At 47.9% G+C, this 19599-nt stretch overlaps 1 protein-coding gene across 1 annotated transcript in view; it reads right to left on the minus strand.

Moving 5' to 3' along the window:
• Positions 1-19599, minus strand: part of mapkbp1 (mitogen-activated protein kinase binding protein 1) — a 284611-nt gene that overhangs the window by 39681 nt on the left and 225331 nt on the right. Inside the window, exons 14-18 of the mRNA XM_070878826.1 lie at positions 11060-11123; positions 10325-10450; positions 7700-7845; positions 5589-5653; positions 529-774 (exon numbers count right to left, since the gene is read on the minus strand). Coding sequence (XP_070734927.1) covers positions 529-774; positions 5589-5653; positions 7700-7845; positions 10325-10450; positions 11060-11123 — 647 coding nt within the window. The remainder of the gene's footprint in view (positions 1-528; positions 775-5588; positions 5654-7699; positions 7846-10324; positions 10451-11059; positions 11124-19599) is intronic.

A 19599-nucleotide genomic window follows, 5' to 3' on the forward strand; every position in this document is an offset into this window, starting at 1 on the left:
GCAAGCAAATTATGCCAAACCTTTATAAATCACTGATTAGGCCACTGCTGGAGTATTGTGTGCAATTCTGGGCACCATAATTTAGGAAGGATGTCAAGGCCTTGGAGACGGTGCAGAAGAGATTCACTAGAATGGTGCCAGGGATGTAGAGAGACTGGAAACGCTGGGGTTGTTCTCCTTAAAGCAGACAAGGGTACGGGGAGATTTAATCATGAAGGCTTTTGATAGAATAGACAAGGAGAAACTGTTTCCATGGTCGGTAACCAGAGGTCACAGATTTAAGGTGATTGGCAAAAGAACCAGAGGGGGAGATGAGGAGAATTACTTTTACTCAGTGAGTTGTTATGATCTGGAATGCGCTGGCTGAAAGGAAGATGGAAGCAGATTCAAGAGTAACTTTCAAAAGGGAATTGAATAAAAACATGAAGGAGAAAACTCTACAGGCCTAAGTGGGGTATTGGCAGCTCTTTCGAGGAGCCATGACAGGCAGGGTGGGCTGAATGGCCTCCTTTGGTGAACAATACTTACATCGCTCAGCAGTGTTTCTATGCTGACCCGGATCCTGTGCTCCTCATCAGTGGGGTCCTCACACACACTGCCCCTGGACAGCGACGCTCCTGCCTGGGACGGGGAGAAGGAAAAGGACTCCAAGTGGCGAAGGTCCAGCATCGACTTCACGCTCAGCTCAAAGTTGTTGGCACGACGGGACCATCGTCCCCGGGGCCGGGGGGCAAGATCTTGCACCACGTCCAATCTCTTTGGCACATCGTCTGCCTGTATGAGGGGGACATAAGTTAACGTTACAACAGCCTTAGTTCCTGCAAACAACACCAATTGCAATGTATTTGCTTCATGGGTTCTTTGCTTAACAATTCACAGCAACACATTGCCATTAAGAACTAGTTGATTTATTGGCAAAAGATTTAACAATCGCACTACACATTACCAGTTCATCCACCAGGCTCACAACAATCTGCCTCATCGTGGATCCCCCGAACCCAACTGGTTGGGGTTTTAAGGAACATCTTAGAGGAGGAGAGAGGTAGAGAGGTGAAGCGGTATAGGGAGGGAATTCCAGAGCTTCCGGCTCGGTGTCATCGCCCACAGAGAGCAACAACTGCGTGGAGTGCAGTTGGAAGGGACTGAGGGGTTGGGAATCAGGAAAGTCTGGAATCACGAGGACACGGGAATTGGGGAGTTATCTAAAATCAGCGGGGCGGGGCTCGCTGAAATCGGGAGCGTCTCTGAAATTGGGGGAGGGGTCTGAAATCATGGGGGTGGTCTCTGAAATCGGAGGGGGGTTCTGAAATCATGGGGGTTAGGGTTAAAGGGGCTTTGAAATCGGGAAGGGACTCTGAAAGCGGGGGGCTCAAGAGTGGGGAGGAAGAGAAGGAGACAAGGAAATGGGGACGGGGGAGAGAAAGACTGGGGAATGGCGGCTCGGTGGGGAGAGAGAGACTGGGGAAGGGGGGAGGGGGGAAGAGAGAGACTGGGGAATGGGGGATTGGGGAGAAATGGAGACTGGGAATGGGGCTTGGGGTGGGGGAGGGGGGGAAAGGGAGACTGGGGAATGGGGGATCGGGGAGAGATGGAGACTGGGAATGGGGCTTGGGGTGGGGGAGGGGGGGAAAGGGAGACTGGGGAATGGGGGATCGGGGAGAGATGGAGACTGGGGAATGGGGCTCGGGGTGGGGGAGGGAAGAGGGAGACTGGGGAATGGAGGATCAGGGAGAAATGGAGACTGGGGAATGGGGCTTGGGTAGGGGAGGGGGGAAAAGGGAGACTGGGGGATCGGGGAGAGATGAAGACTGGGGAATGGGGCTCGGGGTGGGAGAGGGGGGGAAGAGGGAGAATGGGGGATCGGGGAGAGATGGAGACTGGGGAATGGGGGCTCGGGGTGGGGAAGGGGGGGGGAAGAGGGAAACTGGGGAATGGGGGATCGGGAAGAGATGGAGACTGGGGAATCACCACACCTGTAGCCAGAGAGGATTGGAAAATGATAGCCAGAGCCTCTGCTATTTCCTCTTTTGCTTTTTTTAACAGCTTGGGATACATTTCATCTGGGCCTGGGGGTTTCTCCATATTTAAAACTGCTAAGCCGCTTAATACTTCCTCTCTCACTATGTTTATTTCACCTAATATTTCACACTTGCCCCCCTCGATAGCAGTGTCTGCATCGCCCCTATCTTTTGTGAAAACAGACGCAAAGTATTCATTAAGAACCATACCCATGTCTTCCACCTCCACACATATTATCTTTATGGTCTCGAATAGGCCGTACTCTTCCTTTAGTTATCCTCTTGCTCTTAATGTATTAATAAAACATCTTTGGATTTTCCTTGATTTTATTTGCCAATATTTTTTCATGCTCTCTCTTTGCTTTCCTAATTTCCTTTTTAATTTCACCCCTGCACTTTCTATAATCTGCTAAAGTTTCTGCAGCATTGAACCCTTGATATCTGTCATACGCCTCCCTTTTTTTCTTTATCCTACCCTGTATGTCCCTAAAAATCCAGGGGGCTCTAGATTTGTTAGTCCCACCCTTTTTCTTTAAGGGAACATATTTGCTCTGAACCCTCGGATCTCCTCCTTGAATGCCTCCCACTGCTCTGACACTGATTTACCATCAAGTAGCTGTTTCCAGTCCACTTTGGCTAAATCCCATCTCAGCTCAGCAAAATTGGCTTTTCCCCAATTGAGAACATTTATTCCTGGTCTATCCTTATCCTTTTCCATAACGACCCTAAATCTAACTGAATTATGATCACTAGCACCAAAATGCTCTCCCACTGATACCCCTTCCACCTGCCCAGATTCATTCCTTAAAACCAAGTCCAGAACCGCCCCCTCCCTTGTTGGACTTGTTACATACTGGCTAAAAACATTCTCCCCACTCTCTATACCAGTCACACTAATTTTATCCCAGTGAATATTAGGATAGTTGAAATCCACTACTATTACTGCCCTATAGTTTTTGCACTTCTCAGAAATTTGCCAACATATTTGCTCTTCTATCTCCCTCTGACTGTTTGGGGGGTTATAGTACACTCCCAGCAGTGTGATCGCCCCTTTTTGGTTCTTCAATTCAACCCATAAAGCCTCATTTGATTATTCTTCTAACATATCATCCCTTCTAACAGCTGTAATTGTTTCTTTAATCAATACTGCGATCCCCTCCTTTTTTATCCCCCTCTCTATCCCGTCTGAAAACCCTGCAACCAGGAATGTTGAGCTGCCGTATCTGACCTTCTTTCAGTCATGTCTCTGACATGAAGAGGAATTTCTTCTCTCAGAGAGTTACAAATCTGTGGAATTCTCTGCCCCAGAGAGCTGTGGAGGCTAGGTCATTGAATATATTTAAGGCAGAGATAGACAGATTTTTGAGTGCTAAGGGAGTGAAGGGGAGCGGGCAGGGAAGTGGAGCTGAGTCCATGATCAGATCAGTCATGATCTTATTGAATGGCGGAGCAGGCAGCCAAATGGTCTACTCCTGCTCCTATATCTTATGTTCTCAGTAATAGCTATACTATCATACAGGCAACTCTCGATTATCCGGGTCCCTCGGGGATTGGGCTATGCCGGGTAAACGATTTCTCCATTAGAGCGAGTTGACATTACAGTTAATGCTTACAGTACTGCAGGTGTGCTCTAACCAATAGCTGTAGCATATCTTCTAATCATTGAATTCTAGTCCTCGAGATCCAAAGGCTTGTTGATTATTTCCTGTAACTGTTCGTGGCATTTTAATGAATTATGAGAGGCAGTGGACCTGTGTGCGAGCAGCAACAGGAGCTGAGGCAGGGTGGAGCACTTAAAAGTAGCGCGGCAAGTGCAGTGGACCTGTGTGCGAGCAGCAGCGGGAGCTGAGGCAAGGCTCAACAGGCAACATTCAAAAGGAACATCAGAGTTTCAAAGTGATGTAACACACACGGAATTTTAAATGCCGTTACAATAGTTTCCCATTGCGTCCACGTGCAGATAATTGAGAGTTGACTGTACTCCCAAGTGTCTATCTCTGCACTCAGCTCATCTGCCTTATTCCCTATACTCATTGCATTGAAGTATATACCATTTAGCACTGCCAAACTCTCTTGTTTATTTTCTAGTCCTTGTTTCCTCTGTCTTCCAAATTCACTTTCTACTCTTTTTGGACAGTACCTCCAACACTGCAGCACTCCCTCAGCACAGCACTGGAGTGGAGTGGCAACCTAGATATTTTTATGTTTAAGTCCCTGGAGTGGGACTTGAACCCACAACTTTCTGACTCAGAGGCAAGAGTGCTACCCACTGAGCCACAGCTGACACTGTGCAATATGTCTACTTCTAAAATTGCCAATGTAACATTTTCCTTCCTCACCACAACCAATGTTCCCTCTAATTTTGTTTTCGTGTGCGCGGTTCCCTTTGTGTGGCTGAGCGGCCTACTCAAATTTTCGCACATGTGCGATTTGTTGCATTGAAAAGGCTGGTAAGGGGCCTGTGCGGGACCTCCAGACCGCTGTGCGGCCACGCGGCTTAATGGGAACATTGATCACAAGCCACCCTTACAGTGGCAGTCTGACTCAAACAGCGCAGAAGGATGGGTAGGGGTGAGGAAGGGAAATGTTACACTGGCAGTGGTGTGGTGGCAATTGGATGTAAAAGATCCCATGGCACTATTTTCGAAGAAGAGCAGTGGAGTTATTCCCAGTGTCCTGGGGCCAATATTTATCCCTCAATCAACATAACAAAAACAGATTAACTGGTCGTTATCACATTGATGTTTGTGGGAGCTTGCTGTGCACAAATTGGCTGCTGTGTTTCCCACATTACAACAGTGACTACACTCCAAAAGTACTTCATTGGCTGTAAAGTGCTTTGAGACATCCGGTGGTCATGAGAGGCTCTATGTAAATGCAAATCTTTCTTTCTTTTCATATATTAGATTTATTTTTAAGAGCCTGGGGATTTATTAACAGTCACAATAATACTTAAAAACATGGAATATATATATAAATGAAGATTAAGCCATGTCAGTAATGGGGACCGCGTCTGAATGTGGGTTATATATATTGCATATCATGGGGATAATGTATGAGTCAGGAGTAAACAGTATGTGTGTGTGAAATATTTGTTGATGGTGACAATGTAAAATGCACCATATTTAATCCTCATTCTTATCTTAGCCTCCAAAAATGAAAAGTCAGCATATTCAGCACACCCAAGTGTACCCTTAATTACCTACTACCAAATGTGGGGATTCTCTTGCCTTCAAAACAAAAAATAGGTATACCCTTCACTATGTCCCTGGCCACTGATACAGTAAGAGATTAAGGCAAATAGTTGGGTCAGTTTAAAGGGAGCTTGATTCCACAGCTGGGTGCCTGAAATGCAAAATGTTGCATTCCCAAGTGTTTAAAATCCCTCACGTTGAGGTGTGCAAACATTCATAAGGAAGCATGCCCCACACGTGACTGCTTCATGAAAGATGTAAAACAAGGGCCTAACTAGCAGCAATCACCGGCTGTACATACAATGTACATGCGACGTGTCCAATTGTTTTCCGAGCTGAAACTGTGACTGTGTTTTTAGTGTAGATCAGTCCTTACCTTCCTATTCTCCCAGTGGTACAGACTCTTCACACTCCCGGTGTATTGCATGCCTGCGGGGATATCTGGAATGAACACAAAGCAGGGACATTAAACACTTTCCTCCGAAGCATTATCTGGTTGGCTTCATGTCAAGAAGCAGCACTGTATCTCTCAGTCACAGTCAATGTCGCCACACTGCTCTCCTTTAGATAGTGTGGTGCAGTCATCTCTACAGGGTAACCTGAAATTATACTGACGTTTATAACTTTACTGTAGGATTTCACATGGCATCATAGCTTTACTGGCTGGTAATTGGACTCCCATTGCCCAGTCGTTCTTCGGGTGCTGCAGTCCTGTTGGTGAGTACCACCAATAATAGTGTTGGACTCCCATTGCTTATTGCCACCCATCATGCAGTGTGGGATTCCCATTGCTTAGTACCACCAATCGTGCAGTGTGGGACTCCCATTGCTTAGTACCACCAATGGTGCAGTGTGGGACTCCCATTGCTTAGTACCACCAATGGTGCAGTGTTGGGACTCCCATTGCTTAGTACCACCAATGGTGCAGTGTTGGGACTCCCATTGCTTAGTACCACCAATGGTGCAGTGTGGGACTCCCATTGCTTAGTACCACCAATGGTGCAGTGTTGGGACTCCCTTTGCTTCTTATCTGTAATACTAGAAAGAAAGAAAGACTTGCATTTATAGAGAGGCTCTCATGACCACCGGATGTCTCAAAGCACTTTACAGCCAATTAAGTACTTTTGGTGTGTAGTCACTGTTGTAGTGTGGGAAACGCAGCAGCCAATTTGCGCATAGCAAGCTCCCACAAACCGCAATGTGATAATGACCAGATAATCTGTTTTGTTTAGTTATGTTGATTGAGGGGTAAATATTGGCCAGGACACCGGGGATAACTCCTCTGCTCCTCTTTGAAATAGTGCCACGGGATCTTCTGCGTCCACCTGAAAGAGCAGATGGGGCCTCGGTTTAACATCTCATCCAAAAGACGACACCTCTGACAATGTAGCGCTCCCTCAGCACTGCACTTTAGTGTCAACCTAGATTATTTATGTGCTCAAGTTAGTATACTGTCAAACTCCGGTCACCTGGTGTCCATAGTTGTAGATGTGTGATGGACTTGCATGGCCTGAAAGCTATGCTGGTGGTGCTGTCGATTCCTGTTGTCTAATTGCTGTAGAGGTAGAGCACTAGGTCATTTTGTGCACCAGTAACCTAGTGCCCATGAAGAATGGTTACTTGGGTGAGGTACTGGACTGCAGCCAATGTCCATGGTCCTGTACCCCAGGATTAGTCAGAGGATCTGCAGATTGACAGGTCCTGTTAACAGATTGTGAGCGCAGCTCCATCACTGTTTACATCTTGCGTTATAACACAGGCTTTGCAAAAAACACGGACTGGATTTTCGGCTTTGATGATTTCGGGGCGGTAATGGCGGCGGAGCGGTAAAGTTTGAGCCCGGGAACAGTTTGTGCCTCAGTCAGTAACATTGGGTAGTTGGGCCCTGAGTCTGGGCATTGCGCTAAGGGAGGCGTTGTACACCTCTCTTGGGCTCTAGCATGGGAAACTCCCGAGTTATAGAGCCGGGCTGGGAGCGCTCCGAGAAACGCCTGGGGAGAAAACCACCCCCGGAAAAAAAAAACACAAAAACATTCCCAATACATAGCCCACACCACCACAACATAAATCGCAAAAACAATAAAAAGAAAAAACAATCACACTTACCTTGGGACAGCATTACTTACCTCTCTGCAGTTGGTATAGGTTCCCCGCCCGATTTCCCAGGCATCACTGCGGGGCGCACTGCAGGGCGTACGGGTCGGGCGGGAGTCAAAAGTGCGCCGGTGTCACAGCCAGGGGCGTTGCACACCACACTGGGCGGTACTGCTCCGCACCGCCGCAAAGCCGGCCCCGAAAACCCACACAGGGCACCAGAGGCTGACCGCCTACCCAGAAGACCACACCGCCGCCATTGCTGCCGCTCCGGGGCGAAAAATGGAGCGCAATGGACGGGAAAATCCACCCCAAAGAGCTGGTGAAAGGGCTCTGTCTTCACACATCTCACCTGCCCATCTCCAGTGAGAACAGGCATCTGTATGGACCTACCATTTCCATCTGTGATGCCTCGTTTTGGTGTGATGTGTGTGGAACCCTCACAGTGACCTTCCTCCTCCTCATTTCCATCCTCCTCAGGGTCCTTCTCACTGTCGGAGGACATGGCAGTCTGAGCAGCAACATCAAATGTTTCCCGTCTGTGGGGGAAAGAAAGGTCGATGAATGTGGTGATCTGGAATAAACAACTTTAATCTCACAAACAAAGAGAGAGAAAGACATATATATATATAGAGAGAGAAATGCTAAAAGGGAGAGTGAAATAGAGAGATAGAGAAAGAGAGAGATAGAGAAAGGCTGAGCGAGAGATAAAAAGTGTTAAAGACAGAGATACTGAGAGGTCTAAAGGAGTTATTAGTCTCATTTTTCAAAATGTAATAACACAGTATTCAGTGTCTATAGTTCCCTATGTAACACACTATTCAGTACACACAGCTCCCCCGACTCCATGTCACTCTACCTCAACCATGGTTCTCCAAACCACTCTACTGCCACTACGACCGCGTACCCGCCATCCAGTCCTGGATGAGCCACAATTTCACCAGTTTATCATTGGGAAGACCAAAGCCATTGTCTTTGGCACCACCCCCAATAAACTCCGTTCCCTTGTCACCAGGTCTCTTCCCTAGCCACTGTCTCAGGTTGGAGCCTTCTGTACACAAAATCACTGCTCTACCCATATCTTCTCCAACACAAGAGCACCTAGTTCCACCTCCATAATATTGCCCGTCTCCGCCCATACCTCAGCTCATCTGTTGTTGGAACGTTCATCCCTGCCGTTGTCACCTCTACACTCCACTATTCTAACGGGCAGCACGGGCCAGCCCACACTGCGATATGTGTCTTGGTTAATCCTTGCCACTGGACCAGGACCTAGCTCCGTCAAGCCCGTGTGGTGGCTGATGTGCAACGGCCACCACACGTTAAAAAAAATCCACGCACAGGCATCTTCAACCCTTCAGGATGTAGTTCAGGACCTGGAATATTAGATTCTTCATTGAAACACCTGTGAACTCATCCCTTTTTGGCGTGGAAGCAAGTCATCCTCAATACGAGGGAACGCCTATGACCACTATTCTAATGCTCTTTTGGTCAGTCTCCCAGCTTCCATCCTCCATAAACTTGAACTTATCCAAAACTTGGCTGCCCGTATCCTTACCCACACCAAGCCCTGTTCACCCATCACCCCTGTGCTCACTGACATAGATTAGCTCCAGGTCCACCAAACACCTTCAATTTAAAATTCTCACGCTCGTGTTCAATACCCCCCATGGCCTCGCCCCTTCCTATCTCTGTAACCTTCTCCAGTCCCACAATCTTCACACACTGCATCCCTCCAATTCTGGTCTCTTATGCATCCCCAATCTTCTTCGCCCACCATTGGTGGCCATGCCTTCAGCCGTCTGAGCCCTGAGCGCTGGAATTCATCCTTGAACTTCCCTGTCTCTGCACCTCTCCCCCTTCCTTTGTGAGCCTCCTTAAAACCCAACTCTTTGACCAAGCTTTTAGTCATCCCTCATAATATCGTCTTCTTTGGCCTGATGCCAATTTAAAAAAAATGAAACACAAGGGACATTTTTCTACGTTACTGGTGTTATATACAGTTCCCACCAGTAATACTGCCCATGGCTGCGGCAGAAACTGTTTATACCAAGCCAACTAACAGTAGCAGTTGTAGGTGTAGAAACTTGATCAGCGGAGATAAAAGCTGATACTTGTGCTCAGTTAAAGGAACTGGATTTTACAAATTGGCCTTGGCCTTGAATCCGTGGTTATAAATTGCTGAAAGTTATCAATAGTTAATAATTAACTGCAGCGTCCTTCCATTTGATCTATCCTTCGGTTCCCCTCCCCTGCATGGCATGGATTGCTGATAAGAACATAAGGATACAAGAACTAGGAGCAGGAGTAGGCCAATTGGTCCCTCGAGCCTGCTCCAACATTCAATAAGATCATGGCTGATCTGATCTTGGCCTCAACTCCACTTTCTTGCCCGCTCCCCATAACCCTTGACTCCCTCAAAAATCTGTCTCCACATTAAGTGTATTCAATGGTCTAGCCTTCACAGCTCTCTGAGGTAGAGAATTCCAAAGATTCACTCCCTCTGAGAGAAGAAATTCCTCCTCATTTTCATTTTAAATGGTCAACCCCTTATTCTGAAATTATGCCTCCTAGTTCTAGATTCCCCCACGAGGGGAAACATCCGCTCTGCATCTACCCTGTCAAGCCCCCTCAGAATCTTATACATTTCAATAAGATCACCTTTCATTCTTCTAAAGTGCAATGAGTATAGGTCCAACCTGCTCAACCTTTCTTCATAAGGTAACCCCTTCATCTCCGGAATCAACGTGGTGAACCTTCTCTGAACTGCCTCCAATGCAAGTGTATCCTTCCTTAAATAAGGAGACCAAAACTGTACACAGTACTCCTGGTCTGGTCTCACCAATACCCTGTACAGTTGTAGCAGGCCTTCCATACTTTTATACTCCACCCCACTTGCAATAAAAGCCAACATTCCATTTGCCTTCCTAATTAATTGCTGTTCCTTTCATGTACAAGGGCCCCCAGATCCCTTTGTACCCTCCCCTGCATAGCATGGTTGGTTGTTCTTGCACTGACCTGTTCGGGGTGGAATGCTTCCGTGGAGGTGTCTTAATTTGCTTTTTCTCCTTCTGCCTGGTCTCGGCCAGCCTCTGCCTCATGTTAATTGTCAGCTCCGAGCTTAGCCGCCAGATGAATATACAGCTGTGAGGATCGGAGACAGATCAGTCAAATCCAGAGCAGTACTTTGGATAATAGCACAAGTCGCAAATTGTCACTCTGCCCCTTACCCATCCTGATATAATGCAGTCACCATTGATTATCAGATCAGATAGTGTCAGGTTGGCATTGATTCAATTCGCTCACTGTACAATCTATATCTTTCACGCTGTGGACACTAACATATCTGTGTAGTATCGAGAGAATGAGAGAGAAAGAGCATGTGCTTAAGGTAAAAAGAGGGAAACAGAGAAAGACATAGACAGACACACAATGCAAGAAGTACCAACAATAGGAGCAGATGGAGAGCTAAACTGCCAATGAATTCTAATGAAAGGTCATCGACCCGAAACGTTAACTCTGTTTCTCTCTCCACAGATGCTGCCTGACCCGCTGAGTATTTCCAGCATTTTCTGTTTTTATTTCAGATTTCCAGCATCCGCAGTGTTTTGCTTTTGCCAGTGAATTCTAATGGAAATACAGAATGTAGAGACAGAAAGATAGATAGGAAAAAGGGAGAGAGGGCATGCACTGTAATAGGAACAGAGGGAGCTTCAAGATGTGCGTTGAAATGCAGAGAGAGAAAATACATACCTGTCTCCCGACACAGAGATCAGATGTTTACAGTCATTGGTGAATTTCATCCCTGTAACCACCTCTGGAAAAAAAGATACAATCGTTGTAGAAAGCGGTGTGTGTCAGTGAGAGCCAACCTGACTGGTGTGGGTTAGTGAGAGCCAACCTGACTGGTGTGGGTTAGTGAGAGCCAACCTGACTGGTGTGGGTTAGTGAGAGCCAACATGACTGGTGTGGGTTAGTGAGAGCCAACCTGACTGGTGTGGGTCAGTGAGAGCCAACCTGACTGGTGTGTGTCAGTGAGAGCCAACCTGACTGGTGTGGGTCAGTGAGAGCCAACCTGACTGGTGTGGGTCAGTGAGAGCCAACATGACTGGTGTGGGTTAGTGAGAGCCAACATGACTGGTGTGGGTTAGTGAGAGCCAACCTGACTGGTGTGGGTCAGTGAGAGCCAACCTGACTGGTGTGTGTCAGTGAGAGCCAACCTGACTGGTGTGGGTTAGTGAGAGCCAACCTGACTGGTGTGGGTTAGTGAGAGCCAACCTGACTGGTGTGGGTCAGTGAGAGCCAACCTGACTGGTGTGGGTTAGTGAGAGCCAACCTGACTGGTGTGGGTTAGTGAGAGCCAACCTGACTGGTGTGGGTTAGTGAGAGCCAACCTGACTGGTGTGGGTTAGTGAGAGCCAACCTGACTGGTGTGGGTCAGTGAGAGCCAACCTGACTGGTGTGGGTCAGTGAGAGCCAACCTGACTGGTGTGGGTCAGTGAGAGCCAACCTGACTGGTGTGGGTCAGTGAGAGCCAACCTGACTGGTGTGGGTCAGTGAGAGCCAACCTGACTGGTGTGGGTTAGTGAGAGCCAACCTGACTGGTGTGGGTTAGTGAGAGCCAACCTGACTGGTGTGGGTTAGTGAGAGCCAACCTGACTGGTGTGGGTTAGTGAGAGCCAACCTGACTGGTGTGGGTTAGTGAGAGCCAACCTGACTGGTGTGGGTTAGTGAGAGCCAACCTGACTGGTGTGGGTTAGTGAGAGCCAACCTGACTGGTGTGGGTCAGTGAGAGCCAACCTGACTGGTGTGGGTCAGTGAGAGCCAACCTGACTGGTGTGGGTCAGTGAGAGCCAACCTGACTGGTGTGGGTTAGTGAGAGCCAACCTGACTGGTGTGGGTTAGTGAGAGCCAACCTGACTGGTGTGGGTTAGTGAGAGCCAACCTGACTGGTGTGGGTTAGTGAGAGCCAACCTGACTGGTGTGGGTTAGTGAGAGCCAACCTGACTGGTGTGGGTTAGTGAGAGCCAACCTGACTGGTGTGGGTTAGTGAGAGCCAACCTGACTGGTGTGGGTTAGTGAGAGCCAACCTGACTGGTGTGGGTTAGTGAGAGCCAACCTGACTGGTGTGGGTCAGTGAGAGCCAACCTGACTGGTGTGTGTCAGTGAGAGCCAACCTGACTGGTGTGTGTCAGTGAGAGCCAACCTGACTGGTGTGGGTCAGTGAGAGCCAACCTGACTGGTGTGGGTCAGTGAGAGCCAACCTGACTGGTGTGGGTCAGTGAGAGCCAACCTGACTGGTGTGGGTCAGTGAGAGCCAACCTGACTGGTGTGTGTCAGTGAGAGCCAACCTGACTGGTGTGGGTTAGTGAGAGCCAACCTGACTGGTGTGGGTCAGTGAGAGCCAACCTGACTGGTGTGGGTTAGTGAGAGCCAACCTGACTGGTGTGGGTCAGTGAGAGCCAACCTGACTGGTGTGGGTTAGTGAGAGCCAACCTGACTGGTGTGGGTTAGTGAGAGCCAACCTGACTGGTGTGGGTCAGTGAGAGCCAACCTGACTGGTGTGGGTCAGTGAGAGCCAACCTGACTGGTGTGGGTCAGTGAGAGCCAACCTGACTGGTGTGGGTTAGTGAGAGCCAACCTGACTGGTGTGGGTCAGTGAGGACAGCTCTGACCCGCATGGACTAGTGAGCATCACTCCGACTGATGCTGATTAGCAAGCTCCACCCTGACCAATACTGGCTTGGAATGATCACCCCGACTGGTGGAGATATCTGCGCTCCTCTAATTCTACCCTCTTGGGCATCCCTGATTATAATCGCTCAACCATTGGTGGCCGTACCTTCTGTTGCCTAGGCCCCAAGCTCTGGAACTCCCTGCCTAAACCTCTCCCCCTCTCTACCTCTCTTTCCTCCTTCAAGACGCTCCTTAAAACCGACCTCTTTGGCCAAGCTTTTGGTCATCTGCCACAATTTCTTCTTATGTGGCTTGGTGTAAAAAAAATGTTTTGTCTTATAACACTTTTGTGAAGCACCTTGGGATGTTTTACTACGTTAAAGGTGCTATATAAATACAAACTGTTGTTGTTCAGATTAGTGAGGTCCATCCTGACCAATACTGCCTTACAAGAATCATCCTGAAGGTGGAGATTAGTGAGGTCCAGCCAAACCAGTGCAGATTAACAAAACTGTCACAAACTAGCAACCACCATCCTGACCAGAATGGATTAGTGAGCATGCAGGCAGATGCTGTTTATCATGTGCCCTCTGCTAATTAGACTGAGAAATTATGGATCTTTAATGTGTAGGTGTTGAACAATCTTTCTCACATGCAAATTCTTGGAACTCAATTGTCAAAAATTGGATGTTCATAAAACAGCAATAAATTAGAACTAAGCAGATGCAGGATATATGAGTCAAACTCGGGAAAAGCAGATAGATAAGCTTACAATGAGAAACTACAAAGAACTTATCAAAACAATGAATCAAACATAGGTGGTCATCAAAAACAACCAATAAAAGAATGGAGGAAGAAACCAATCAAATCGCCCCCAAAGGTTGGTGGTGTTGGTTAGAACTGCCACCATGAATTTTTCCTGCCTGCAAATTTACTGCTAAATATAACACTTATGACATAAAAAAATGGAATAATTTAAAATAAAATGTTTATTCTTACTTAGAATCACAGAATAGAATCATAGAATGATATAGAACAGAAGGAGATCATTCGGCCCATCGTGCCTGTGCCGACTCTTTGAAAGAGCGATCAAAATAGTCTTCCCATTTCACCAGTCGGTTTATGTCCTCCTGCTGCCTGCTACTATCCTCCTCACTGGTTACTACCTCCGAGTTTCCTGTCATCTGAAAACGTTGAAATTATGTCCTGTACACTCCAATCCAGGTCATTAATATACATCAAAAAGAGCGGTGGCCCTCATACCGGCCCATGGGGAACACCACTGTATACATCTCTCCAGTCTGAAACACCCTGCTCCCTGCCTCCTGCCCCTCAGCCAAATTCGAATCCACACAGCCACTGTCCCTTTAATAATAGGATAAAAGTTGGGAATCCCTGTGTTGTGAGTCTGAAGCTTAATTTGGAGTTTGAATGATTGAGTTTGACTTTACTGACCCTTCTTTAGGTAACTGCCTTGGTTCCTTCTGGTTGGCTGGTGTCAATAATGGCAAGCCCTTCCCCTTTTCATTTTGGGCATTTATAGAGCTTGCCAGGACTTGCTGCTTTCTGTCGGTGTGTTTAGTTGAGATGTAGACTGTTTGTTTTTCTTTCAGGACAACGTAGTTTTACTTGGCACTGGTGTACTTGGTCACCGCCTTTGTTCCTTCTGACACAGCATGCTTGGCCAGCTCCCCAGGCAGCAGCAGGCGCATGGCGGTCTGGATCCCCGGGAGCTGATGGTGCGGTGCTTGTTGTAATGGGCCGGGGCGGGGTGAACCTGCCTCATCACTTTGTAGATGTAGGTGGAGTAACTCTCCTTCCTCGACTTTCTGCGCTTCTTGCCGCTCTTCGCTGAGGGATTACTGATGGTTTTCTTGGCATCCTTCTTCAGAGCTGGCTTCTTCTCCTCAGGCATCGTCTTGTTCAGTTAGGCACGGATATGAAAAGCCATGAGATGCTGTAAGAACTGCTTACAAGCAGAGTCATCAGAGGATCATTTTATCCTCAAGTAGTTTCTCTGTTTGTCTATCAAGCCTACGCATTTTCTGCTGCTGGGGAACCCCCTCCCCCCCCCAACTCTGTAAAGGGCCTTGACCATTGCCCACTCCTCATTGTCCACCTTGGTCCATCATGCACTTCTCACTTATAGACCTCAGGTTTGCTCCTGGGCCTCATTCTGGTGCCACTTCCTCCTCCTCCTCTGCTGCTCCTATTCCCATCCCGTTTAACTGGCGTGCTCACTGCCCTACCTGACTACAGAGCACTGCTTTGCAAATCTGTATCCACGGTGGTACCGGGCGATGCTCGGAGTATCCCTGCCAGCCGCAGTGGCAATTCACACGAGTAAAGCCCCCAAACACCGAGTGCAGTCAATTCAGACATGGCAAACGGGCATGTGATATATTCTTACAACATCTCGAACAAACACACATTACACAAGATGGCGGCAACTGTCATCATGTGACTTTGCCACGTGACCCTTTTATTGTATTTACATCAGTAGTTGCATTACCACAGTAGTCTACTAGGGGGAGCAGTAGTCCACTAGAGGGAGCAGTAGTCCACCAGTGGGGGCAGTATAGTCCACGAGGGGGAGCATACTCCACTAGGGGGAGCAGTATAGTCCACTAGGGGGAGCAGTAGCCCACTAGGGGGAGCAGTATTGTCCACTAGGGGGAGCAGTACCCCACGAGGGGGAGCAGTATAGTCCACTAGGGGGAGCAGTACCCCACTAGGGGGAGCAGTATCGTCCACTGGGGGGAGCAATATAGTCCACTAGGGGGAGCAGTATAGTCCACTAGGGGGAGCAGTATAGTCCACTAGGGGGAGCAGTATAGTCCACGAGGGGGAGCAGTATAGTCCACGAGGGGGAGCAGTATAGTTTACTAGGGGGAGCAGTATAGTCCACTGGGGGGGGCAATATAGTCCACTAAGGGGAGCAGTATAGTCCACTACGAGGGGACAGTATAGTCCACGAGGGGGAGCAGTATAGTCCACTAGGGGGAGCAGTATAGTCCACTAGGCAGAGCACTACAGTCCACTATGGGGGGGCAGTAGTCCACGAGGGGGAGCTCTACTACGGGGCATTATTTTCAGTCCATTTGCCACACAGCCTACCACAGTGATGTCACTATCAGGCCTGTCAGTGACTGACCAGCACTCACCGGCATGCCCCAAGCTCCATGAATAACGCCACACACGTTATATAATAAACAGACTGTGTGTGTGCGTGTTTATTATGTGGCTTGGAGTTTCCTCCGATACACACGCAACCTTGGCGCGCACAAGTTACGTGGCTTAAAAGATGGCGAAATTTAGGGCGCAAATGAGTTACGGGTACGAAATGTCCAAGTCTATTTAGTCTGTTACATCCATCCATCAAACCCTCCGCCTGAGCGAATCTCCGCCCACCTAACTGTCCCCACCCCGACTCTCAAATCCTCCAATCGCACGTGTTTGGAGCTTTTTCACATTAAGACAGATTTACAGGCGTGACAGGAAAAAAAGTCATTTTTCTGGTCTTTTAATATCAATTGTTTTGAGCAAAACGCTATCCCCACTGAGCTCTGATCTGTTTTTTTCAACGGATTTTTATGGCAAAGTGTAAATCACGTTAAAAATTGAAAAGCTTCCCTGATTACAGGTTTGTAAACATATTGTGCCTGATGGGTGTGAATGATAAGAACATAAGAATTAGGAGCAGGTGTAGGCCATTCGGCCCCTCGGGCCTACTCCGCTATTCAATAAGATCATGGCTGATCTTCTACCTCAACTCCATTTCCTGCACTGTCCCCATATCCCTTGATTCCCTTAATATCCAAAAATCTATCGATCTCTGTCTTGAATACACTCAAAGACTGAGCCTCCACAGGCCTCTGGGGTAGAGAATTCCAAAGATTCACCACCCTCTGAGTGAAGAAATGTCTCCTCATCTCAGTCCTAAATGGCCGACCCCTTATTCTGAGACTGACCCCTGGTTCTAGACTTCCCAGCCAGGGGAAACACCCTCCCTGCATCTACGCTGTCAAGCCCTGTAAGAATGTTGTATGTTTCAATGAGATCATCTCTCATTCTTCTAAACTCTAGAGAATATAGGCCTAGTCTGCTCAATCTCTCCTCATAGGACAATCCCCCCATCCCAGGAATCAGTCTGGTGAACCTTCGCTGAACTCTCTCTATGGCAAGTATATCCTTCCTTCAGTAAGGAGACCAAAACTGTACACAATACTCCAGGTGCGGTCTCACCAGCACCCTATATAATTGCAGTAAAACATCTTTACTCTTATACTCAAATCCTCTTGTAATAAAAGGCCAGCATACCATTTGCTTTCTTACTTGCTTGCTGTAGCTGCATGTTAACTTTCAGTGATTCGTGTACAAGGACACCCAGGTCCCTCTGAACATCAACATTTCCCAATCTCTCACCATTTAAAAAATACTCTGCTTTTCTATTTTTCCTATCAATTCATGGTTAAATGGGTTGAAAGTTTTGAGACTCAAAGAAGAAAAAAATGGTGTGGGTTTGGCTTTTCCTGAGGCCTGAATTGTTTACGCTACTTTATGCCAATTTATGCCTATTTTGACTTTGGGCATATTGTAATGAGATTGGCAGGATTCATGGGTGTTTTTCAACATCGGCAAAAATGGGTGCAATTTTGGGGGCAACTTCTGGGCTGTGCCCACAGAGGATGCTCCAGACCACTGCATCCAGGTCTAACACCGCTGTCCAATACCATGTGGAGTTAAGATACAGGTCAGCCATGATCTAATTGAATGGCAGAACAGGTTCGAGGGGCTGAATGGCCTCCTGTAGTGTCAGCTGTGGCTCAGTGGGTAGCACACTTGCCTCTGAGTCAGAGGTTGTGGGTTCAAGTCCCACTCCAGGGACTTGAGCACATAAATCTAGGCTGACACTCCAGTGCAGTGCTGAGGGAGTGCTGCACTGTCGGAGGTGCTGTCTTTCAATTGAGACGTTAAACTGAGGCCCCTTCTGCCCTCTCAGGTGGACGTAAAAGATCCCATGGCACTATATTGAAGAAGAGCAGGGGAGTTATCCTCGGTGTCCTGGCCAATATTTATCCCTCAATCAACATATTAAAAAAAACCCAGATTATCTGGTCATTATCACATTGCTGTTTGTGGGAGCTTGATGTGTGCGCAAGTTGGCTGTCGCGTTTCCCACATTACAACAGTGACTATACTCCAAAAGTACTTCAGTGGCTGTAAAGAAAAAATTGCTTTGAGACGTCCGGTTGTTGTGAAAGGCACTATATAAATGCAAGTCTTTCTTTTTTCTCCTATTTCAATGTGGCCCTTATTGCTGCAGTACACAATTCCTGCCTTCAGATGGCGATGAAGCAGTGCCAACAGAGTGGAGCCAATACTGCCCTCAGTAACCAGGCTCACAGAGTTCAGAGAGGGGCAATCAGCTCCCACAGAGACCTTACATCGCTACCTCAGCCCAACAGGCGTAACACTGCCAGGTGTTTAAAAGTACCCTGAAGGTCGGGCAGCAGTCACAGCCCTGTACAATCAAACGGGAGATCAACACGGACTGTTCAGCCGTGTGACACGGTCAGATGCAATGTTCTCTACACTTGTGCAGGAGGGAATCGCCATCACGTGACGTTCACAGTACAGCAAGCCTGATTTATTAACCCAATAACACACAAAGCTTTGCGCCTTCTTCACTTTAAATTCCATTTCGTACTTGATCTGGTGACCAACACATCGTTCGCCCACTGCTGAAGTGTCTCATTTTAGACTTCTCCTCCTCCCCATTTGCCGGCGTTTGGTTCTAGACGCTGGCTCTTCTCCAGTTCACCGCCCCAGCAGCTAATCTTCACGTGTAACCCCCCCGACAGGGCGTATCAGCAGGCTCTTCAACCACAGACAGCATCACATTGGGAACCCTGGCTGATTTTTCTCATTGCCCTGCCCAGGCCTGAGCCAGTGGGTCCAGTTGCAGCAGCCTATAACCATCACTACACGAAGTGCACAGATCAAGGATTGAACCGGCAACTCTGCTGGTCTGTGTGAACCATCAAAGAAAGCCTTTGGAGGGGCAGGCCCTAAGTCCTTCATCTAGAGGCATCTTAAATGAAAGCAAGTTACATTAGGGGGGTGGGGGGGGGGGTAGGGGGAGAAAATCCCTTGCAGGATTTAACCCAAATCGTACAAAAATCACCACATTTACCCACGTGATCCTTTGTTTCGTTCAAGATGGATCTTGAGCTTCAAGATTAGGAGACATAGTCTCAAAATAAGGGGCCGCCCATTTAAAACTGAGATGAGCAGGAATTTCTTCTCTCAGAGGGTTGTAAATCTGTGGAATTCTCTGCCCCAGAGAGCTGTGGATGCTGGGTCATTGAATATATTTATGGCGGAGCAGGCTCAAGGGGCCAAATGGCCTACTCCTGCTCCTATTTCTTATGTTCTTATGTTCCAGCTCCCGAGGGAGCTCCTTTGCTGTGCAACTCTATCCATGGCCATCCGCTGCCATCCCTTTGTCTTTCTCCACCAATCTCCTCCCCTGCACTGTTTAAGTTGCCCTGGCTCTAATAATGGGTATATTTTAGCCCCAGCTACAAGTTCACTGCCAGTCTGAAGTTACCTGG

This window comes from Pristiophorus japonicus, chromosome 4 (genome assembly GCF_044704955.1).
Source record: "Pristiophorus japonicus isolate sPriJap1 chromosome 4, sPriJap1.hap1, whole genome shotgun sequence".
Classification (NCBI taxonomy): domain Eukaryota; kingdom Metazoa; phylum Chordata; class Chondrichthyes; family Pristiophoridae; genus Pristiophorus; species Pristiophorus japonicus.